The sequence below is a fragment of the Elaeis guineensis genome, chromosome 2 (genome assembly GCF_000442705.2).
Source record: "Elaeis guineensis isolate ETL-2024a chromosome 2, EG11, whole genome shotgun sequence".
In the NCBI taxonomy this organism is placed as follows: Eukaryota; Viridiplantae; Streptophyta; class Magnoliopsida; order Arecales; family Arecaceae; genus Elaeis; species Elaeis guineensis.
Genome location: NC_025994.2, coordinates 107804952 through 107830675, shown reverse-complemented (window position 1 = coordinate 107830675; position 25724 = coordinate 107804952). Strand labels below are relative to the sequence as shown.

The 25724-nt window shown below is 36.1% G+C and overlaps 1 protein-coding gene across 3 annotated transcripts; it reads left to right on the top strand.

Moving 5' to 3' along the window:
• Positions 1-24756, top strand: LOC105047600 (protein transport protein SEC24 A). 3 transcript variants are annotated; one of them, XR_012139052.1, is made up of 15 exons: positions 4674-4888; positions 5619-5698; positions 10242-11394; positions 11479-11617; positions 15141-15331; positions 15495-15602; positions 15777-15980; positions 16122-16353; positions 16451-16600; positions 16721-16877; positions 18258-18385; positions 18471-18793; positions 19125-19310; positions 23892-24260; positions 24456-24756. XR_012139052.1 is itself a non-coding variant. In XM_010926603.4 (14 exons), exons 3-14 carry the CDS (start codon positions 10279-10281, stop codon positions 24120-24122), a joined length of 3165 nt encoding a protein of 1054 aa, XP_010924905.1. In that variant the 5' UTR covers positions 1-229; positions 5619-5698; positions 10242-10278; the 3' UTR covers positions 24123-24449. The 3 variants fall into 3 exon arrangements, 2 of the variants coding, with proteins under 2 accessions (XP_010924905.1, XP_010924896.1); XM_010926603.4 differs by lacking the exons at positions 4674-4888; positions 24456-24756 and adding an exon at positions 1-229 and having other exon boundaries at positions 23892-24449; XM_010926594.3 differs by lacking the exon at positions 24456-24756 and having other exon boundaries at positions 23892-24449.
• Positions 24757-25724: the final 968 nt, after the last annotated feature.

Here is a 25724-nt window from a genome sequence, read left to right as displayed (position 1 = left end):
CCCAAAGACTCACGATGGAAAGGAGGAAGGAGACTCCCAACCGGAGTCTTCTTTCCTCCCGATTTCGTCGAGATCGGCGCGGAGAGAAGTCCCAAATAGTTTAGGAAAGCTTCCCTATAAAAGCCCTCTTCCTTCCCTTAGGTCTTCACCTGGAATTTCTCAAGGTATTCTCCGTGGTTGCTGCCGGGAAAAAGGGCCGCCGGAGTTTTTCTTTGGCCGCTGGAGCAAGGTAGCCTCCTTTCACCTTTGTTTTCTTTATTTTGGTTGATTGCTCGCCGCCGGCATGCGAAGGGAAGCCGCTGGTTTGGGTTCAAACAGAACCGTCCCTGTTTTCATTTTTGTTCCCCGCTAGCCACCGGCAATAGCCGCCGTTGGGGGCCATCGCTGGGGCCGCGGCTTCGCCGCACCGGGAGCGGCCATGGTGGCCGGCCCTCGGTCTTCCATGGCTGCGCGTGGAAGAAGGAAGAGGGGGGACAAACCCCTGTTTCGGAAGAGAAGAAGGGTTCTTCTCTCTCTTCTTTGATTTATAATAATTAAATGAATTATTGAATTAGTTATTTATTTATTTATTTATTTATTTATGGATTATGAAGAATCCAAAAAAAAAATTTGAGACCAGGATGAATCCGGTAAACCTCGATAGAGGATCCTAAAGATTTAAATTAATTTAATTGATATATTTTGAAATATTAATTTAGATGTACGAAAGAATAACTCATCAGACAAGAGGACATCGAATAGGATTTTGACATTTGGATCATAATCCAGTGACTATAGATTATTTTTAATTGAGATAAAAATTTTTGTATATGATCATTATTATTATTATTATCATCATCATCATCATTATTATTATTTATTGATGGATTATACTATTAGTTTTATATCGTTGAACTCCGTTGATGAATTTATCGTATTTGATATGTCATTATTTATTAATTTTTAACGTGAACGTGGACTATATATATATATATATATCAATGATTGATGTAGATATGATATCCTTAATTTGGTCAACTATAAATTGAAAATTGATATAATGGAAGCAATCTAAATAATTAGATGGAAAAGATATGGTTTGGACTAGTTTCATCACGTGGACAGCCGGTTAGGAGCTTATGTTTGAGGCAGTCTCTAGGAGCCTGTGCCTAAGATAACTCGCCAGAAGCTTATGCCTGGGATAACTTCTAGAAACTTATGTCTGGGATAGCTTCCATTAGCTTACGCATGGAATTTTAATCAGACAGCTATTGAGGCATGATCTTAATTAGTCCAAAGTCGAAAAGAAAAAGACTAAGAATTATATGATTATGAAAAAGAGAAATAGAGAACAAGACATGAAACTAATACTAAATAAAATATTTTGCCTGTTAGTTTATGATGATACATCTCTTTTGATTAAACAGATATTTGATACTTAATTATATGGTTATTTGAGTTATTTTGGATATTTGATATGAGATATTATGTTTTATTATTTATTGTTATTTTCAAATTGTATTATAATTTTGGTATAAATGTACAATGATTCTTACTGAACTGGAAAAGCTCGTATCTCTTTTTTTATTTTTTTCAAAGACACAGGATGATTAGTTCAGATAGATTAGGCGAGAGACTCGAGAATTGGAACTTTTAGTACTTTAGCTAGTTTAGTTTCTGATACCATTGGATATTTGAATAATTGTAATTGAATAAGTTACTATTTAATTTGGAGGATTGACTCTGTTGTACATGCTTGATATTTTTTTAGTTATTTGAAAATATTTAAATTTATATTTATTTAAGTCTTACATGATCTCTAGGATATCGCTCTAGGATTCGTGTGGCTGTGTCATATGATTGATCTAAGTATTAGGTTCGGGGCGTGACACTAATTTGGTTTTAGAATTAGGTTAGGAGTACGAGAGGTTTGGATTCTCCCAGCCCAAACACAGCATGCTAACAGCCCTACCTTGATTGTACATGTTTTTCCTTTATGGTTTAAAGACTTGGATAATAAATTTATCACCAATATTCCTAGTATGTAAATCATAAGTGCAACCATTGATTCAGCAATTACCATCAACAAATTGTCAATCAATATTTTGTAACCTTATTACTAACTACATATGTGACTTTGTAATTAAGTGTGACAAGCTTCCCTAAGTTCTAGTATCATGTAATCCATGATTCCTTATCTTCTTCATCTTCCCTAAATGACTCAGCGGCATAACTAGTAGATTTCAATAAATTTTTTGATGAAGCCTAATTTGATAGTATCAAGCATGCTCTGTTCATTACCTGATGATACCATGAGAATATTGAGAGCCTTTACTTTTTTTTAACCTTTCTTATCTTCTATAAGATGTAGAGAAATTTATGATGAAGGAAAGATAATAACTGATCAAGTTTCACATTTATGAGTTAAAAGTATCATAGATAAACAAACTCAATATGATCAAGTTTACCTATAATATTGGCAAGGCAAAGGTATGGCAATGTTACATAGTACTCACTCTAAAGGTTTTAAGGCTCGATGGAACGGGGGGCTTCCCAGCCATCCAAACGGAATGAGGATTGGGTTGGAACTTCGAAATCCATTCACATAGAATAGGAAAGAAGAAGAAAGATGAAAAAAAAAAAGAAAAGATGAAAAAAAGAAAAATTAAAAAAAGAAAGGAAAGAAGAATAAAAGAAAGAAAGCGACGAAAGAAAGAAGAATAGAAATAGAAAGAAGGAAGAAGGAAAAAGGAAAACAAAAATAAAAAAAGGGATACAAGGAATAAAAACAAAATGATAAAAAAGAAAGTAGAAGAAAAATTATAAAAAAAAATAAAAGAAATGAAAAATGAATGGGAGAAAGATGGAAAGTACCTATCAGAATACATAATCGAGACTGCTGTCGGGATAGGACAGAACAACTGAATGTCTTCTTGCATAGAGAAATTGAGACATCTTGTCTATTTAGAACTTTGCTCTCACCTATGATGACGGAGCCATTCTAACTTTCAAAATGCAACTGCTCACTCCCCTCATTGATGTTTATTTATGGTTAGAAAATCCCTATGTTATAGGCTAGTCAGATGGAACCAAATATGCAAGAAAAAGAGCAGCAATCAATATCTAATAGCCTGATTTTAGATTAACATGAGGACAACCAATTGAAAAGCCATATAAACTAACTACTGAAAGACCACAAACAATAGGCAATAGCTAAAAAAAAAAAAAAGTCCAGCTCTTTAAGACATGAAAGGCATATATTACCCTATTATAGATTATCTTCGCATCAGAAAAAACTCAGCTATCCTGAAACGAAACTGAACAAATGGTCATCTCAAGCTTGAGAGGAATCATGAAGATACCGCTCCACTCTCTCGTTATTTCCATTTTCCATAATTTTGGTGAATAAAAACATTCCCTTCCACTAGAGAAAACATTCTGTGAGTGCCGCATCAGATAGAGAGAGAGAGCAAGCCAAAGAGGTGGAGAAGGTCGTCGGAGTTGGCTCCAATGAGCAGTCGAAGAAGGACACTATCGAGGTGAGTGGAGTTAAGGCGGAAGCTGAAGCACGGGGGAGGGCCGATTCTTCCAGGGGGAACATTATGTCGGGTTAGACTATGATTCGTTTGGGAATATGATCGTAACTGGATTGGATCTTAAATCAGTATATATCTTTATATTTATTATCTATATATATATTTATATATATAATAATTTTTTTAATATTTTAATCTTACATACATTACGAATCTATCGGTTAAAAAAAAATTTATATAATTGATATATATAAATTTTTATTAAAAATAATAATTTTTTTAAAAAATAATTATTTATTTATTTTTTAATTATTCTTCAACTTTTAATGTAGAAGAAATTATTGAGATTTTTATACAAATCAAAATCATTTTTTAGATGATATAAGATAATATTTTTTACTTATCTTTATTTATATATAAAATTAAATATTTATTTATATTTTTATAATATTTTTTAATATATATATTTTTTTATTTTATTATTTATTATAAAAATATTTTATTTAAAAAATTATTAATAAATTATTATTTTGTCTTCTCAATATTTGATGTCACGCTCCGCCGCCACTGTCCATATAGATATAGCAAATATATTAAAAATATAGATACAAATCGGATAATTAATTTTTTTGAGCATAAATTCAACTATATTACTAAAGAGGTGTTGAGTAAAATTAGTAATTTGTTAATATAGTTATATATTTTTTAAATTTTTTTTTACTGATATATAAATTATAAATATAATTGAATATTCAGATAAGAAATTATCTACCCCCCCCCCCCCCCACACACACACACACATATATATATATATATATATATATATATATATATATATATATATATATATATATATCTATTAATATATATATATATATATATATATATATATATATATATATATATATATCTATTAATATATATATATATATATATATATATATATATATATTAATAGATATATATATATATATATATATATATATATATATATATATATATATATATATATATATATATATATATATATATATTAATTGAATGTTTAAATTATTCGGCCCACTTTCACCCACTGGGCCAACTATTTGATGGGTCGGTCCGATCATGATATCAGACTCGAGCGGTTCAAGAAACATCCAGGACTCATCCCACTCCCACCTCGTCAAGCTCCTCCTCTGGTGTCTGGACCCCTGCTCTCTCTCCTCTCCTCTCCTCTCCTCCTCCCGGGTTCTTGCCCTCCGACCCGCGGCCGCCAGTCTCTGCCGATCGACGGGGCTCCGATCTCCGCCGCCCACCACTCCGGCCGACCGCCCCCGTTTGTCGACGACGCTATCGCCGCCCCTCGGATCTCCGCCGGCCCGCTCTCCTCTCTGGTGATTTTCCAATTCCTCTCCCTCCAGTTTCCTTTTCCTTTTAGTCTCATCTTTCTTTGGTTCTTTTCGCCCCTTTCTTTCCTCTTCACTTCTTGAAGCCCTAATCCTAACGGAGATCTCCAAGCTGTTGGACCGATAGCCTGCCGATCTCCCACATCTCCTTCGGGCCCTAATCGTAATTCAAGATGCAGATCTCCGACCTTTCTTTCAAGTCCGAACCCTAAATCCAGTTGCTGATCGCCATTTTCTGTTTCATGCCCAAGCTTACTGAATTCTCTTTGAAGCCCTAACCCACTCCCACTGTGGATCTGTGTGCTTGGATTTGTAACGTTTTCTTTCTTTTTAATTGTGAAGTTGTTTTTGTCCAAATACTAGCTCGCTTTGATGCTCACTTCGCTTGTTTCTTGCTATGAATACTTTTGCCGGGATCCAAGTTTTTTTGCTTATACCTATGTGACGGTCCTTTTCTATATGGTGTGCATTATATTCGTTGTGCTCTGACCGTTATGTGAAATTCTTGTCTTTGATGTGGCAATTCATGCTTAGATCTTCAATTTATGCCTTGTTTTGGTATTTTGCTATGATCTTTTTATTTTCTGGTTATGGAATATTCATGCATTTTTCATCTTTGTGGGGGGCAGGGTTGTGTTCTTCTCAAATTATTTGTTTTCGATTTTATGTATCTTCTGTCCTTTGCTTATGATGTCAAGGTTATGATATGTTCCTGTAGATATCAAGTAAGGAAAATAGACTGGCTTTGTGGTGTCTAAGGCAGTGTCGGTGCTTGTGGAAGCGGGCTTTTAGTATAAGGTGAGTTTTTTTCCTCTAACTTTTATGTTTTCTGTATTATCAAATGATTGTTAACCAAGTCCCTTTTTATACTTAAGGTACTTGAAAGTAATGCACGCTACATAAGGGTTGCCCTCTGGTATTTGAAACAAGGACTGTTGTTGTTTTATTTTAACTTTTCTAATTTTCTGGTTATCTGGAATAATGCTTGGGATTTAATGACGGATGCAGTTGGTCTAAAAGGGAGTAAATGATGGATTGCTTGTAACCATGATATAGTGATTTTTCTGGAGTTTGGCATTTTGACACGAGAACATTTTGTGTTAAGTCTGTTAGTACATAAAGTTTTGGTTGACATAGATGTATTCGTTTGCTTAAAATATTATCTATGGAGAATCAGCAGTGGCTTTGATGAAGAATAAAGTGCAGTTTTCTATCCATGAGTTGGGATTGCAACATATATGGTGAAGATGTTAAGAATGCAAGAGTTCCATGAAGAAATTATTTCGATATTCTCACATGTAGGATATTAACAATCATCGTCTTTTTCTAACTATTTAGAGTTGACTTTGATTCTTGTTTTCTAAGTCCTTTGATGTTATTTCAAGATTTTCCATTTATCTAAGACATGAGATGCCCAAATATTTATGAATATCGAATTTGTGCCCAAAGGTTAAAGTGTCTTCATGCTGTTTTGCATGGACTAGCACATATTGTGTCAACATTTAATTATGGGCATGCAGCATAGCTGCCTGGCAATGCATATCTGTCAGTGCATACCAATCTATTTGAGCATGTATTAGGTACAACCCAAGAGGATTCAACACTGCATATGCCGTGCTAGTGTTGGGTCAGCATATGGCAATTTTATCCTTATTTTGATCCAATAGTGTGCGGTCTCTCTCTCTCTCTCTCTTTTTTGTCAGTTGGCTGTCAGCTGAGCATCAACACTCCTTTTCCATCTAGGTTTTGAATTGAGTAAGGCAGTATTATTCTTGGATAATAAGATGCAAGATGACAAAAAAAAAAAAAAAGGAGCCTTAACTTTAAGGAAAGCATTATAGTTTTTATGTTTAAATTCAGCTGTAATTATTATATTTCATAGCAAACTCTTTAGAGACACTGCATGATGATGAAATAATTAAAATTCAAATTAAGCATAAAATAATATTAATAACAATATTCTGATAGAAAAATTCAATTATATAAGATGCTAAAGGATACCCACAATTTTAAGTATTAGAAGAAATCTTGGTTTGACCTGAGCATAGGAGTTTCAGTTTTGGATTCAATCCTGGTCAAAATATAATAAGTCAAAACATTAGAGAAAAATTAAAAATAAAATAATAGTAGAATAATTTGAAAAAGATAACCCAGCCATCATTTTAATTTATTATTGAAGTTGGGATTTTTGGTTGAATCATTTTGGTAATTTTTTTTCAAAAATTAACTTTAATTTTTTTGAAAAATGTTTCACATCATTTGAAGGTGTAACTTATCAATTCATTGTTTGATTGCATTTAACACATGCCTTTATGTATCTTTGAGAATTGAGCTTTGGTATACCCGAACTTATGTCAAACATTTTAGACTTCCCCGATGTTTTTTTTGGGAATTTTATATCAGCTGCTTTCAGATATCTCATATGATTCACATACTATAATCTAATCTTGAAACAAAATGCTTTGTAGAAATTGGAAAAAATGAAGAATTGACAAAAATAATATGAAGAAATTATCTGTATAGCAAAGTTCTGTCTAAGAAATAAGATCAACCTCGTTTTATGAGAGATCTGACCGTGTCAAATTTTTTTCATAGTTTCAAGCAAAATTGAGGACATGATTATATGCATATCTTAGCACTAAGAGAGATGTGATACTAATGATGGAATTTCTGAAAAATGCTAAGCCTTAAACAGAGTAAGTTAAATCTTACCAAAAAAAACAGAGTAAGTTAAATCTTGCATCAGAAAACTTTTGCAGAAGGGGAAAGAAAGTATTAATAACAAAGATTAGCTTATAGAGAAAGTAATTTAGAGTACAAGCAGACTTTCTACAGTCAAAAATAAAAAAGGATGATAATAAGAAAAATGTTATATCCATAAGTTACAGGCTTTAACAAAATCTTGGCCTAATATGAGACTATTCTTATGTAAGATTCGGTTAAACTTACATTAATAATTCCAAAGGATGTACAGAAAAAGAAGCCCCTTCCTGTTTATTCTGGCTTTTGCAACCATATACAACATTCATCATCACCTTTTATGCTTTTTTTTTTCATGATTGAAGTTCTGTGCAAGGTTTGCCTGATCGGTATCAAGGCTTGCATCGGCTAGCTGCCGGTTTGGTACGGTATGAGTCTATATTTGTACTGTTCTAAGGCATGCAAAACAGGGAGAGGGAGAAGGAGAGGGGGGGAAGAGAGGGGGGGGGGGGGGAGAGGGACTTTATTGACTAACAGCATCATGGTTTCAAAGAGGGGGGGAGTGTGAGCATCTGGTGAAGAAAGAGGGAGGGGGAAGAGTGGAGAGGCTCAGCAATGACAGTGTCATGATGTTGAGGAGGGGGGATCAAAGAAGCATCTGGCTAAGAGAGAGAGTGTAGATGCGAGAGCCTTTGAAGGCTCTCGAAGCATCAAACCAGGTTGCGCGCATGCATGTTTTATTTATTTATTTATTTTTGTTGGGGGGGGGGGGGCGCCAGTCGAGTGGATTTTGCTTGCAAACTGACCCCTTGGCTGGACTGTCCTGACTTGGCATTGGTTCGGTTTGGTTCGGGCCGAACCATCTGGTTTGGGCTGGTTTCATTATCACTGGTTTTGTGTTTGTGCTTCCATTCCGAATCCTATGCACAATTTGAGCATTCTAAAGAAGATCATGTTTTGTATTTAGAGAAAGAGAGAGTACTAATGTAAAACATTGAGAGGAAGATATCTACAGAAAATGAATAAAAGGTGCAATGTGAAATGATATCTAGGATGGAGGTTGGTGGATTGAGTTAATGTGTTTATTTCTTTCAATTATTTATTATTTAGTTATATTTTGTAAGATTAACATAGTTACCTATAATTATAGAAGGGGAATTTACAGTAAATGGTGCATAAATCAATTGTAGGAATAAACTTTAGAGATCTTATATAGTTCGGTCTAATGATATTAACTAATAGAGCTATATAAATTTAACTCATCAACCAGTTGCAGAAGTTGGGAGAAATGTTACAATAATGTTATCCAAATCTCAAGAATTTTCTTTTAAGAAGGCACGGATGTAGCAGCTTAGATATAAATAGCGATGATAAGCAATCATGTAAAATTAGTATTTCTTTCTACTATATTCATTTTTATACTGGTGGGAGAGTGGGATGAGACACCATCTTGAGTGTTGGGATGGAACGAGTCAGGAATGGAGCAGGATGGGATTGGACCATGTTGTGGTAAGTCTGAGTTTGACACAGAGTTGAATCAAAGTAGTGATTTGCCAGCACAAAGATCTTATTTTTCTGCATCCGCATACCAAGAATGTGTGCCAAAACTTTCTTGGAGAACATGCGATATATCTGTGATAGAATCCTGGATATTATATCGGATGCAACTAAACTTTGAAACTGGCATAGCTTCCTTAATCCCAGCAATGACTATATTTGCTTATAGTTAGATGTGTATCTGCAAGTGTGTTGAGTGTAAGCACAAGCCCTGCTCTTCCAAGAATACCTTTTCACTGTGATCTGTTATAACCCCTCCAATGCTGGGATGGCCCAGATTACTGAAAGAATTTACTGTTGGAGTTCAACCTGAAGGCAGCCTTTCATGGGAATGGTGGCTGCCTGCCTACAGACACATCTTAATTTGTCTTAGAGATAAAATACCATTTCCCACTTAAGAGTAAGAAAATATCTGCAAATTAGTCTGGATTGTTGCACTAATTGCTTTTGAGCATGAATGGAAGATTTGAGAGGATATTAAGATGCTACTGATTGTTTCTGAATCATCCAAATTACTTAGCTGTGCATGTGGATCATGTGACATATAGTTTTGATTGGTGAGGTAATATGCATTTGAAGATATTTTTGTCAAAAATGGTCCCTGACATGATGTCTGAGTTTTGTTAGGGGTCCCTTGTTGAGCATTCAGCAAAGAGTTGAGATCAGATGATGAATATATTGTGAGAATCTTATGCTTCATATTATCACGGATTATTCAGCTTTACAATGAGGGATTCAATAGCAATTGTATGGAATCACCTTTCTCACCTTCCATTTCTGATTACTCAAACATGTTATTCATGGTGTTGAAAGTAGAGTGCAATCATATCTTGTAGTTTTTCTATTGGATTCATCTACTAATTTACCTAGGTGGTGATAATTGATGGAAATGTAAATGCACAGAGCTTGCATCCTGAAATTAATTTGATGTCTCCCCCATTTATTCGCTATATATTTATTTCATATAAGATGGTTAATTTATTAATATATTGTAAAATGTATTACATTCGATGCACTCAAATATTTTATGTTAATCAGACTTCATATATGTTAAGCTTTAAATGTTTATGTTGTGATGTATCAGGTCATTCCTGCCATAAGCTGAATACTATCAACAAAATATGCAGCCCATGGGAAATGATAAGCCGACCATTGTTCCTGGAAGACCTTTGTCTTCCTTTCCGGCAGCTCCACAGTCTTCTTCACCTTTCATATCTTCGGGTCCTGTTGTTGGCTTGGAGGCATCTGGTGCTTCTCGAGCCACAACCCCCTTTTTATCTTTGGGGCCTAGGACCAGCTTGGGGACATCAGCCCCACCGCAAACCACAGCACCATTTTTATCTCCAGGGCCCATTACTGGCACTCAGATGTCCAATTATAGATCACCACCACAACCACCACCAGTTAGGTATAATGGTCCATCCAGTCCACCCCCTCCAACATCTTACCCTGCCCAAGATGCAACTACATATCAGCAAACACAAGCTCCTAGGTTTCCTCCTCCTGGTCAACCTGTAACTCCTTTACGGGGTCCTGTCGGTCCACCCGGTTCATCCCCTGTTGGATCTCTTCATCCTCAGCCCCAGATTCCCTCAGTGCCCATGGGCCCTCCACTCCAAATTGCAACCCAAATGTCATCTAGAAGTAATATGCCCCCTCCGCTGTCAGAGTCATCATTCTCTGCGACCAGACCACCTCCTCAGCCATCTTTGCAAGGATATTCCTATGTGCTCCCAAAAGGTAACATGCCCCCCTCTCCTGCAGAGTCGCAGTTGCCTGCTCCTAGATCAGTTTTTCAACCACCATTGCAGCAGGCTTTTCCAGCTTCCCATGTTCCTCCAGTTCATGGTTCTTATCATGCTCACCAAGGAGGTGTTGTACCACCGCCACCACCTATAGGAGGTCCTCTGGGTTATAATTCAAGAGAACAAATGCAATATGCTAACATAGGACCTCCTATGGGAGGTAATCTTCAGGGTCTGGTTGAAGAGTTCCAGTCATTGTCTGTTGGATCAGCTCCTGGGTCACTTGATCATGGAGTTGATGCCCAATCACTGCCAAGGCCACTAAATGGCGATGAAGAGCCTGTTAAAGTTCTTGAGACATACCCTTTAAATTGCCACCCAAGGTTTTTGAGACTGACAACTCATGCAATACCGAATTCTCAGTCATTGCTTGCTAGGTGGCATTTGCCTCTTGGAGCAGTGGTTCATCCTCTAGCAGAAGTTCCCGATGGGGTAAATTTATGATTTCTTTTGCTCATGGTAGTGATACTCTTGTTATTTTCATGCAAACTACTTGTTAACAATTCTGTCTTTCAGGAGGACGTACCAATTGTCAATTTTGGACCAGCTGGCATTATTCGGTGTCGAAGATGTCGAACATATGTGAATCCATATGTGACTTTCACGGATGCAGGAAGGAAGTGGCGTTGCAACATCTGTTCTCTGCTCAATGATGGTAATAACCAAGCCAATTTTTTTTCCTTTTGCTCAGTGATTATAACTCTGTTTACTGAAATTTCAGTCTCTGAGTCATGCATTTGCTTATTTCTTAATTCCATTATAAAGATATCATGGTTGCCAATTGATAAAGATTTCTATCATATGACTGATTAGTTTCCATATTATTATCACCTTTGTTTCAGTAATATTTCCTGCTTGCTTAGAGCAGTTTATTGTAATGATTAAGACTGCAAAATCACATGGAGTGGACCATTTTGACAACTTAAGAGTAAATGAAGATGGTCTGTTTTGTTATAAGGAATACCATCATGACTGCATTTATTGATATATCAAACGACGGCATTCTACTTGTGTTGAAGTAAACCTGGCTAATGTTTATCTCAATAATGGTGAAATTGGGGAAAAGAAGGAATCTTAATGAAAAAAGTTTCCCTAATAGGTTTAGATTCAGGACAGGCACAGCAAGAACCAATCAAATATGTTGATGGCCTTCAAGTGCTTACAGATCTACCGCATAGGACAAGTTTGCTAGTGCCATATTATGTGGTCTTGCCAAGTGGTAGACATGCTTATCTTGGTATCACACAGCACATTTACGTGTATAGTATGTGTGGATTCCACATGGAGCTTGGCAAATGGACCATATCTCCTGAGACAATTGGAATTTGGGTCAAGAGAAGTGATGGTGGTGGAAGGATAAGATCTGATGGAGGCAATTATAAGTTTTGTTTGATGATAATTTAGGACTCGTTTGGTTTGCGGGAAGAACTTTTCTTCCCAAAAAGTAATTTCCTGAAAAGTTAGAAGTAACTTCCCAGGAAGTTACTTCCTAGAAATAGGATTTTGATATGTTTGGTTGATCATGGGAAGATGACTTATTATAAAGTAGCTTATATTTGGATGAGCACCTATTTTTCTAGAAAAACTATGTAAAATACCTATTATACCCTTAGTAGATATAAAACGATATATTTTTACTCATAAACTTTATATAAATATTAATATTATATTTATATTAATATAAATATAACGGTAATATATGATAATATAACATTAGATCATAATAATTTATTGTATTAATATAATACTAATATATTAATATTATATTAGTATAATATGAATATTTTTATATACTAAATTTATTAATATAGATATAAATATAATATTATATTTATATAAATATTAAGATAATATTAATATAATATTATATTACTATTCAGTATTTAATCTTCACCATCCATTGATATTTTACTAAATTTTAGCTATGGATCTTAAAAGGGTATTTTAGGAAAGAAAAAAGTACTATCACTTCTCATGTTACGGGAAGTACCAAAACCTACTTCTCCCATGGGTTTTCACTTCTCATGAAATGTGGGAAGTGACTTCCCATGGGAAGCACTTTTTTCACTCTCTCTCCTCTTAAAATTCCAACCAAACAAGAAGCTCTTTCTTCACTTTCCAGAAAGTGCCTCTTCCCTCCACTTCCCATCAACCAAATGAGTTCTTAAAGTGGTATGGTTGATGGGATCAAGAGAGGCAACTAGATAATACTTTTTGAATTGGTTCAACACAATTGATCAGCAAGTTGCTTCAAAGGTTTAGAAAATCAAAGGCCTTGTTAACATTATAATCTGGTAGCAGATCATTTCTCTAATCTGATGTCACTTTGAATGGTATAGAAACTTTTGGAATGTCTTAATTGTATTGCAGAAGATGTGGCATTAGATCTAATCCATTAGGGTTTGAATATAATTATGTGTAAGAGGAAGGTGAGTGGTCTGGAATCTAGAAGAATAGATGTATGAGCTGGGGGTCTCAAAACAGCATGCACACTATAAAGGATCCCAAAATCAACAAGATATGAATTGCCTTGTTCTGGAAAGGTGTGATTATGAGCATAGAGACTGGAGAGTGCAAGGACCATTGGAAATAAAATGATAGACTTCAACTTGACCCAAAAGCTATGTGAACATTAAACTTAATAATTCATAATTTGAAATAGCCATAGAATGACAAAATATACTCTACATTGATGTTATGCACCAACAGGTGAAATTTTAATTAATGAAGTAAAAACATGCAGGTTACAGTGGTTTGAATTGCTCGAAGTGTCTCTGCAGGGTGCACGTGTGTGCACGCACACAGAGTGATGGAACTTACCCAGAGCTTATTGTGATGCCACAAACTGAAAATATGCTTTATTGGTAGAGAACTCATCCGTAAGAGTCTTGAAAATTAGCATAGGAGTGTCTTATTACAATAGGACATTCAAAGAATTGCGGTTAGTTCTTTTTTCCACCAGAAGGAGAAAAGGAGGGGTGACTTGCTGATGGAAGAGCAATCAGTAATGGTCAGGTCCCAGCATGAACTTGTTAATAATGGTCCTTGACACAGTTTCCATAATGATGGGCGGTCGACCAATTAGTTTTCTTTGATACATTGACGAAACTGTGAAGATAAGATTAGGGATGCAAATGAGCTGATATTTAGTGAACTTGGGGCAGCTTGAATCATGAGTTGGCTAGGCCAAAGCTCAAGCTCTGTTCATATATGTTTGTGCTTGGCTTGAGCTTGGCTTGATTAGGCACGGTAATGAATACGGAGGGCATAATGGTGAGGGAGTGCTAAATAGAGATGGGAAGAGGCCTTCTCCATTAGTTCATCTAATTACCAGGATTTAACTTGTCACTTAAAACAAAAGATATTTATCAATCATGTTGTTACAAAATGTGATTAGAAAGGTAAAAAGATAATATCGCATGTGAGTGTTACATGAATGTTATTATATATTTATATTAGAGAACTTAGTTGAGCTGAACGGGAGCAGACCAGTCATAGCTTCTGTTCAGCTTGTTTATATTTGGAGCTCAAAATTTTATCTCAAGCTTGGTTTGTATAGAGCTGAATACTAGCTGCTGACTAGCAGCTCAGCTGGTTGACATCCCAAGGTAGGAGGCAGTATAGCAACATAGCTCCTCTCATGAAAATTGATGTGACTAATAGTTAATGCAGGTCTATACAACTTAACTATATGTAATCTTGTATACAATCTTTCCATCAAAATACTTAACAGCTGATATGGTTCTCCTATATAGCGAGCATTTTAACTAACTCATGTCTCTTGTTATGTAGATGTTAATGTGTATGTTTGCATCATTCAGTAAAATATTCTTGCGGACCTGAGCGATGAGTTGATCATACCAATTATTATTGGCATTTTACAATCTCTGTGGGTAGGATTTGATAATATGGCTTTCCGGTGACATTATCATTGCCCTTATTCCATCATTTTGCTGCCAAGCTTTATGATAATACTTGCATAGTCTCTACTAAAAGCATTATTTAGAGAATTATTAATTTGTACTAATAAAATTATACTAATACTTAGTTATAGTCATTCTACAATCTCTGTGGGCAGCATTTGAGAACATGGCTTTCGGATGATGTCATTTTTGCCCTTATTTCCATAATTTTGTTGCCAAGCTTTGTGCTAATAAATGCATATTTGACTCAATTAGTTCCTGGGGAGTATTATTGTGCCTTGGATGCTAGTGGCAGAAGATGTGATCTAGATCAACGACCTGAGCTTTCTAAGGGAAGTGTGGAATTTGTTGCTCCAACTGAATATATGGTGCGACCACCAATGCCACCACTATATTTTTTCCTTATTGATGTATCAGTATCTGCAGTTCGGTGTGGTTTTCTTGAGGTAACCACTTCAGACTCTGCAAAGCTTGTCTTTATTTCTAAAGTTTTCTGCTTCTTTCATTCCCCTTACAGTTATATTAGCTTTGTGATCAATTTTTGTAATTTACTCTATATCTTTCATCTGAATCATGGAATTCATATCCATGTTTGACATATTTATGCAGGTTGTGGCAAAGACCATAAAGTCATGTCTTGATGAACTACCTGGCTTCCCTAGGACACAGATTGGCTTCTTAACTTTTGATAGCACATTGCATTTCCATAATTTAAAGGCACGTATGATTACCCTCCAATGATCTAAATGTTGAACATAGTTAAACTGTTCATCTTGTGGCAATTTCCTGCTACCATATTTCCACTTTTACAACTTGTTACTTTTTTCCTATTCTTTTGATGATTCTTTAAGATGGGCAACCTTAATGTCCTTTTTTTTCTTTTTGTTCCAGTCTTCTTTGATGCAGCCTCAAATGTTGGTGGTGGCAGATCTGGATGATATATTTTTACCATTGCCTGATGATCTTCTTGTCAATTTAGCTGATTCTAGACATGTAGTGGATGCATTACTGGATAGCTTGCCTAGTATGTTTCAGGACAATGCAAACATAGAATCTGCCTTGGGCCCTGCTCTTAAAGCAGCATTAATGGTTATGGTAAGATGATAATATCTGCTGGTGACTTGTTCTTGATTTTGTCAGTGCTTCTAAGGGGCGGATACAATAATTATATATGTTAATTATGTTATGCATCCTGAACACCCCCCCCCCCCCCACACCACATTTTGTTCTGGACAGAGTCAACTTGGAGGGAAGTTGTTGGTGTTTCAGAGTACATTACCTTCTATCGGTGTCGGGCGCCTAAGATTACGCGGAGATGATCTTCGTATTTATGGAACAGATAAAGAACATACTTTACGGATACCTGAAGATCCATTTTATAAGCAGATGGCCGCTGAATTTACAAAGCATCAGATTGCGGTGGATGTATATGCTTTCAGTGAAAAGTACACTGATATAGCTTCCTTAGGTAGTAATGGAGCAAAAATATTTTTATAATGGTCAATTAGAATATCAGCATTCCTTTTTTGACACATCTCTCTCTCTCTCTCTCTCATTCATGTCAGGATCTCTTGCGAAATACACTGGTGGCCAGGTGTATCATTATCCATCAATTCAGGCACCTACCCACCATGAGAAACTTGGTTATGAATTGGCCAGGGATCTCACCAGGGAAACTGCCTGGGAATCTGTGATGCGCATTAGATGTGGAAAAGGTAAGTAAATGGAGTAGGTTTTTTCTTCAGCCCCCGCCCCCCCACCTCTCTAATACAAACCTCTTGGACATCTGTGAAGAATGCTATTTGATATTCTAAGGATTTTTTTGGGTTCTTCAGGGGTGCGTTTTACAACGTATCATGGCCATTTTATGCTAAGATCAGCAGATTTATTAGCCCTTCCTGCTGTGGATTGTGATAAAGCCTTTGCAATGCAATTATCTTTGGAAGACACCTTGATGACAACTCAGACTGTATACTTTCAAGTTGCGCTGCTGTATCCTTTCTCTCCTAGGTGCTTGTTGAGTGCTCTTTTTTTTTCTCCTAATTATTCTGTTTTTTTCTTTATGTCTTTCTTCTCCTTGTAAATATAAGCTCACAAACAAGTTGATTCTCCAAATGCAGCAATTTGGATGCAAGAAAGGGGATGGTGTGAAAAATATATATGAAACAACCTCATAATGTGCTTGCATGCCCCTTGTGCATGTGCAAAACACACAAGACACGGTGGGAAAGTTTACTGGCACAAACATGTTAACTTGTGAATGCATGTGGAAGTGTGAATATGTCTTTACACGGAACCATGCAAGAGAGCAGTAAAGAGATGGAGAGACGAGTTCTTGTCCAATTACTTTCATAGATATAAACCTGTGAACTTATGGATAAAAGATGAACATCAATACCAGCAGCCAGAGATGCAGTCGGAATGTGGCTCTTTGCCTTTTGATGATACGTGTTAAAGAGATTATTATAACTTTATATAAAAACTATTTTTTTATAAACTACAAGTTTTTCAGAATTCATCATTCCTTCCAACTTCTTGCAAGTGTATGAACTTTGAAGCATTTGGAGGTTGCTTGCTACTTCTTGTAACTTTTCTTTATAAGATCCGAGGATGTCATGAAAATTTACGCCATAAATGAGTTATTATTATGAAATTTATCTATGATTGGCCATCAGTTTGAGGGGAAATTCATGCTAGGGATAAATTATGCCATACATATAATTGTGGTACATCAATTCTTTTTTATTTTAATCTGTGTCTGTTGCAAGTGAAGGCTGTTATCTGTGGCCCTTATTACTGATTCATTTCATTTCTTGTCAATTTGTGGGTGACATGCTGCATGTTGTGTGCACAGGAGAAGGTCAACTTATAGAGTTACACAATACAACAGACTTTGTTTCGTACTTTTAACTGTCCTTACCTTTTCTATGAGAAACAAAGTCAATGCTTCTTTCCTTTCAATGTTTTTGAATATCGTCCTAATTTATTTGCATAGCTGAGATAGCTAGAACATGGCTTCCTTATTACTGATTTTTGATTGTATATGGCATTTGTTGTTCTGTTTTTGGACTTGTTAATTATTATGTCATTTTTTCTTCCATGCCTTCCATTCAATTTTTTTAGTCTAGTGGTAGTAAGCTAAGTTGGAATGTTAATGTCCAGGCACTTAATAACCTTTGCTGGATTTCAAGGACCTGTTTTCTGGTCTTCATCATGATTTCAACTGGCAGCTGTGTTTTTCAGATTTCTTTTATGTGCAATTTGTGCTGTGCTTTTGTCGAATGAATGTGAAACATGTTGGCATCTTTAGGTATGCTTGAGAGTTTTATGATGCCAGTTTAAATGCAAATGTGTATCCTTAGCAAGCATAAGATATACTTCCTCTTCAGGTGAAAGACGAATTAGAGTCCATACAGCAGCTGCACCTGTTGTAGCTGATCTTGGAGAAATGTACGGCCGGGCAGATACTGGGGCCATTATCTCGTTATTGAGCAGGCTCGGTAAGCTATGCATTTTGTGGGTTGTCTCAGAATTATCACATCCTACTATACTTTTCTACTAATTACTATTCTGAAAAACCTACAGCCATTGAAAACACATTGTCTCATAAGCTGGAAGATGCTCGCCAGTTAATGCAGTTAAAGCTTGTGAAAAGCCTTAAAGAGTATCGGAATCTCTATGTTGTGCAGCATCGGTTGGGTGGGAGGCTGATATTTCCAGAAACTTTGAGATTCTTGCCATTATATGTATTGGCTCTTTGCAAGTCTGTAGCTCTTCGTGGAGGTTATGCTGATGTTCCTCTCGATGAGCGCTGTGCGGCTGGTTACAATATGATGATATTATCTATAAGAAGGATGCTTAAACTTCTGTATCCTGGTTTATATAGGATAGATGAGAACCTCATAAAGGTATTATTCCATCCATTATCATTTCTTGTTTTAGTCAATTTATGCTACTTTCAGTAAGATACTTGTAGGAAATTTATTTGGACATTACAGTGTTTAGTTTATTTAATTGTAAAGAACAATAAAAAGAATTGCATTATTGTTGTTCTCTAGAAATTTCTGATTCTACAAAATGAGATTTTAAATTTAAAATAATGTCATGTTGCTATCATTTAGTTGGCACAATTTTTAACTTTCTGAAATTCTTCAATGGAAACTGTTTCATCAGGACATAAGCTACCTCTTTAAAATTAGTCTGGTGGCTAGTCATTAATTATGAATTTCATTTTTGCAGGGTTCCGAGGAATTTAATGAGTCATCTAAACAGTTAGCCTTGAGTGCACAAAGCTTAGATCCCAGAGCACTATATATTTATGATGATGGATTCAGCTTCATTATTTGGTTAGGCAGGATGCTGTCACCTGATTTAGTTAATAATACACTTGGGGTCGACTTATCTGGGTTTCCTGATCTATCCAGGGTATGATTCTTTCCTTAGATCAGTCTCGTGCTTGTTATTTATGTGTACTTTATAACTTAAACCACTGTATGCTTGTTGCATGGTACGTATACTTCATCTGATTAAATTATAAATTTCAAATTTAAACTCTCCTATGAAATACATATTATAACATGTTATTGAAATGATAAATAAAAATCTGTTTGAATCACTTGCACTAGATTAGAGCATGTTATTTATGCCTACCATATGAATTAGACCACTGTATGCTTATTTTGTTGTATGATGCCAGTTAATATTTCAGATCAACATTCCCTCCAGAATTGCACATTGTGACAATTTGTTGAAACTATAAATAAGCAACTTTTGAAACTCGAGGCAATGATCTGCAATCTTGTTCTTAAATGCATTATCTCACCAAATTTATGCTTGAATAGCTGGACTCCTGCCATTATCAAATACCCTAAGATCTAGAATGTCCTCGGGACTTTCATTGTCTACCATGCCGTTAAACCCGGAGGCTGTAGTTCCCAGTTTAGTGGTCCAAATTGCTTGACTAAGGCATAAAGCAGGTCTCCATTTATCAACTCCATCCAAATAGGGCATTTAGCATCCTCATACACCGGGATATCTATTCTTATTTCCAGACTGGTTCTCTGGGAGCTATGTAAACAGACTCCCAGACTCTGCAATATATACCATAACTGGTTCTTCTTGCAAAGGAGAAGCAGAACCATGCACCCCTACCTGCCCTCTTTTCTATTCTGACCACCCTTTGCTTCTCCCTCCTCTAGTATCTGCTCTATGTGAGGCATGAAGAAACTACCTGACAAAAGGCAAAGTCTCATTACTTCCTCATCTCATTGGAGGTATTAGTGTTGGCTAGACCTATATTCCACAGACCTGATTTAAGTCCAAAAGACACCGATTCTCTAGATACTGGGTTTGGATTGAAGTGTTGAAACTTATGATAGAACTTCAACCAAGTTTTTTGGGTCTATCTGGCCCAAGCTAGACCAAACTTGCCTGATAAGATGGTTGACTTTGAGTTCAAATGTTGAACTGAAATCTACATTAAGCAAGAACTGAATCCAATCAAAATCTTCACCAGTAGGACAAAGACTTGTATGTTACCAGAAGCCAATTGTATAAACAAGATATTATTGTTGAAGAACTTGTACGAGTTGATTTAGTTCAAGTTTAAATTGGATTCTATATGTTCTTTTTGGTAGAAGATTAGGCTTTTCTTTTTTCCCCCTTGTATCTTCTGTATTTATTTAGGACTAAACTTCTAGTGGGTTTTTGAGTTCTGTTTTTTGTGGCATTGGTATCTAGATGTCCTATGTTGTATCTAGGTTGGGTTAGGAGAGGGTTGAGCCATGGGGATTGTGGCTTTTAATTGACTTGGTTGGTTTTTGGCTTTTGCAAAGATACAGACTTGGCTTTGTAGAAAGCTTGAAAGTGTTGTATCTGCTTTCCCTTTTTTTTCTTTCTTTCTATTTTTCCTTCTGAAAATGTGTAGAAATGTTGTAGTTACTTAAGTCTTATTTAGTGAACTTATTATATTTTTAGATGCATTAAGGGAGGGGATGGTGTAAAAGATAATTTTTTGTGATGAGTGAAGGAGATTAATTTCTATTCTTCTGTCCTTCTCTCATCATTTTTATTCTCAAATGTTCTTTCGGGGTTGGAAATACGATTATGTTGGGAGCATATATTTGTTTTCATTAAATCTTTTCTGCACTAATCTGAATTTATTTTCAGATTTTTAAATATTGGTACTGATCTGGTTTAAAGGTGCTTAGGAATGACTAGAAAACATAGGAGATCCATAGAAGTACCAACAGTCTGACTTCATCTCTCATCTATCTACTGATGTTTGTCATTTATTATATACAAAAATTTCAGTGGGAGAATTGTGGTCTATGTTGGAATAAATTTGCACACCCCCTATAATGCCCCAATCTGTGGCTTGAGCCGGTCGCGACAAATGGCTGCACGTCCTAGGGTTTAACCCTTTAGACATGCAAGGCCTGCCTTCACTTTCAAAATTTCATAACAAACCATGCTCAGATAGTGGTAGTAAAAGTAGGCTTAATAAGTTATCAATATCTCTAAAGGATTAAGTATAATCAAAGTTTTACATTTCGACGGGATAAGGGGCATCCCGGCCGTTCTGTCCCATCCCGTTCCTGTAAGAAAATGTGATCGGGGTGGGATCGGAACTCCAAAACCCATCCATGCTAGAAAAAAAGAAGAAAGAGGAAAGAAAGGCAGATAAAAAAAGAGAAAAGTGAATGGAAAAATGAAGAAGAAAAATGAAAGAATGAAGGGAAGGGAGAAAAAAAAAAGAAAGGAAGGAAAGAAGGAAGAAAGAAAAGAAAAAAAAGAAAAGAAAAAAGGAACAAAGAAAGGAATGACAAAGGAAGAAAAAAAGAAAGGAATGTAGAAGAAAAAGAAAGAAAAGAAGGAAAGAAAGGAAAAAAGAAGGGGAGAGAGATGGAGAATATCTACTAGGATGCATGATCGGGACGGCTGTCGAAACGGGATAGGATAGTGGAGCGTCTCATTCCATGGAGATATCGGAACACCTCTATCCCACGAGATTTAAAACCTTGAGCAAAATTTAACTTTTTTTTTTTCAAATATAGCAATTTACAATAATAGATGTATAAAGTAATATACTTTTAATTTTCTAAACATGTTATGCATAATAATAAAACTTAAAATCCTCTCTTAGTCTTTAGTGACTATGGTCATGATTAGCCTCGTGACAAGGCTCAGAAGAGACCATCTCTTAAATACAGAATACGCAATCCATCAGCATGTACTAATGATCGCTCCATTGGTTAGGCCTAGAAGAGAACTAGTTTTGATTCACAGGGTCACGATTAGTCTCATGACATGGCAAAGAGATTAGTCCTGAAAATAAACACATGACGCATCAGTGTGTCAGCAATTAGCCCTAACTGGCTAGATCTAGAAGGACTAACTTTGCCATCGATTAGCCTCGACGGATTAGGTTCAGGAGAAACTAGTTTCTGACATGTAACCAACGATCAATTCTGTTAGCTAGATCAGATCATAGTCTAATTAGAGAGTTTTTCTCACAGTTTCACCATAACCAAATAATTATATTTATTTTCATGATAATATCAAATCAGGTTTTTCATATTTCAATTCCAAAAGCAAGAGGACAATTTTTATTCAAAATTCGTGCAAGGATAAATATGTATAATCTTGTTTTTAAAGATCATGCAACATTAAAATAAAAAAAATCATCTCATTTCAAATTTTGTAATCATGCTAAGGTGACACTATGCTTGATGCATAATTTTGAATTACTTTTCATCCATAAAATACATACATCCAAACTTGAGAATTTCTAAATATTTGAATAATTTATATACAAAATTTAATTTTTAAACATATGAATATGCACTAAAAATTCAGAGATAAAAGGAAACTTACTGTCAGTTGAATCCAAAAGTCATGATCTTCGACACGTGATCTGATCCTTAGATCCGTGCTTCTTCTGATCTAGATCAAACTCTTGGATCAGATCAATTTTATTAATCAAAGAAAATTAGACAAACTAGATTTGATTCGGTCAACTAGTAGAGCTACAAAAGAAAGAGTAATCAAGGTATGATCTATTTGATCTGACTCAACTAACATGAAAAGGAGAGAGATGCTCGATCTAAGTCAGTTGGATTTTTGGATTGGATCTACTTGATTTATGTCCAAATCAGGGGCCTAGCCTATTTGGACTGGGTCAACCAATAGAGGTTTCGGTCTTGAGCTCATTCAGATTATGGACCCAATCCAAGGAGGTGAGAGTACAACTGAAAATGGGTTCTCTCTTCATCATTTTTTTCTTTTCTTCTTCTTTTTTTTTTTTTTCTTTTTTCCTCTCTCCCCCTTGGCCACTAATGGATCCTGGAACAGGGGTTTGCGGTGGCCTTTTTAAGGGAGAAAGGAGGGAACGAAAAAGGGGAATTGCAGCACTTCAGTGGCTGTTGGAGGTTGAGGGAAAAGGGAGAGGAAGGGGGGGTGGGTGGGGAGGCTTTGACAGTGGAGTCGGCCGAGAGAGGTGGAGTTTAACAAGAAGAGGGCAGAAAGGGGTAATCTCGATCGTCCTCGGATAAAACCGGACTCCACTAGCATATCCTATCCAAACGGCCTTTGGCCGCCCCTCACCAGCGCACGACGCTCATCCAGCTGCTCTTGCGGTCTTATCTTCTTCCACGGCACGGGATCAAGCAGGAGTTAAGATTCTCCTTTTCCAATCAAAAAAATTTGAATGCATTACGATGAAGTCGGCAAGCCTTGCTGACTTCATCTCGAACCGGGTGCAATTGGACCGGTTCTCAACCCCCCCCCTTCCCCCACCAAAAAAAAAAAAGAAAAAAGAAAAAGGGAATGAAAAACCGACCCCACCCGAAACAAAAGAAAAAGAGAACAGAAAAAGGAAAAGAAGAAGAAAGAGACGGTCAAATGTTTCTCCAGCTGGCATATTTGGTTGTACATATTGTTCTAGTGAAATGGGTGACTTGGTATTTTTGTTGTTTTATACTGATATTTTCTCTTGTTGATCTGCAGCTTGCATTGCTTGAACATGACAATGAGTATTCAAGAAAACTGATGAGGATAATAAGAAGATTGAGGGAGAAGGATCCATCCTGTTTTCAATTATGCCGTGTGGTGAGGCAAGGTGAACAACCAAGAGAAGGTTCCTTGCTGCTTTCCAACCTTGTCGAGGATCAGACTGCTGGAACCAGTGGCTACATTGATTGGATTCTCCAAATATACCGCCAATCACAGAGTTCATGAAGAGGGTAACACCAACTTCAGTCTACCTTTTTAGTGTCCTAGTGGTCCTCGTTTAATGGCATGAAGCAGAATAGGTATTCAGTTCCGAGTTGTGAGGCTTTTCATGTTCTGAGGGAAGCACTGAGCCTGAATCAAGAGGTGACGAGCAATCAAGTTCCGCTATTTGGTTTGAGTTCCATTTGTAATATGATGTGCTGCTAGTTTTATTATTTATATTATATTTATCTGCTTAACTTTTTTTTTTTTTTCCGATTGTGGCAAGTAAAATTTGTTCTTGTATCACAATAAGAATTTTACTAGTGCTTCATGAAGTTGTTTTTCTGTTCATTGTAGGTTATACAACTGTTGGAATCGGAAACGGGATTACATATATTCACTTTTTTTGGTTATAAGATGGTTCTTTTGATAGCGGTAGAGCTTTGCTTTGCCTATTCTTTTCACAGATTCTACGTTACTGGAAGCCTAACACAATGTGGATTCCATGTCTGAACCATAAGCCAAATGCACCGTAAAATTAGCCAGTTTTATTCTGTTTTTCTTTTTTTCGCTTCTAAAAGCTTTTGGAAGCTGCAGTGTATTTGAGCTCCTGGATCGGTTAAATATGGTGCATATATGCTCTTGAATCTTTTGTCAAGCTCTCCAATTTTATCCAATTTATCTATTTGCTGAATGATTCACTACAATGTTCCATAACAATGAAAAGGTGAACTTATGAAATAGTTTGAGATGATATTATTTGCTGAGGATTTCTATCGGCATGCATTTCTATGCAGCTATTTATTCATTCTCCTTTTTAGTTTATTTTGAACTATTTTCTATTTTCAAAATTTTCTCTGAATCTGTAGGTACATTCAGCAATACGTATATGTAGCCCCAGTTGGATTTGACTTTTGCTTTAGCAATACATATATGATACCCTAGTGCCTGGGATGGTATCTGACCTTCGGTTTTGCTTTGTCATCGCATCGGCCTGGTACAGCATTGGTTTAAGGAAAATTACTCTTCCATCCTTCCCTGTCCTTGGTGAAAGCTTCCTTTTTGCAAACCATTCGATGCGTAACTTTAAACTGATATGTGGTCTGTTTCTACTCTTGCAAATCCTGGAGACAAAGGTGTTTTGGGCAGAAAGGGGTTCATTGGACCAGTGCTTTTTGACCCAAATTAGCGTGGACTCGGCAGGGATTTGAGCCTGTCCCTGGCACTTATGCGGACTCGCTTGGAGTCGTTGGAAATAAACAAAAATAAGAATAAGAATAAAATCATGTGGACTGGTTTGATATAATCCCGGCCAGCCACTTCAGGTGAGAGGTGCGGTCCGCATTTCGCAATCTAATGGTGCTAGCCACGCTTTCAAGTCTTCAGGGATTCAAAATCCAAGCAACATTTTTGCACGGGAGTGACGATTTTCCCGTGAAAGATCTCTCTATTTCTGGCCTTAACAAATTTGCTATTAAATACAATATAGAAAAAATTACAGTAATATTTTTTGAACTTTGATCTATTTATATTTGGATCTAAAAAAAAAGTTTCAAATAGACTGTAAAATTTAAAAAAAGTTATGAAGAGATCCAACTCTGTCTTTGTTAGGCAACGCTGTGATGT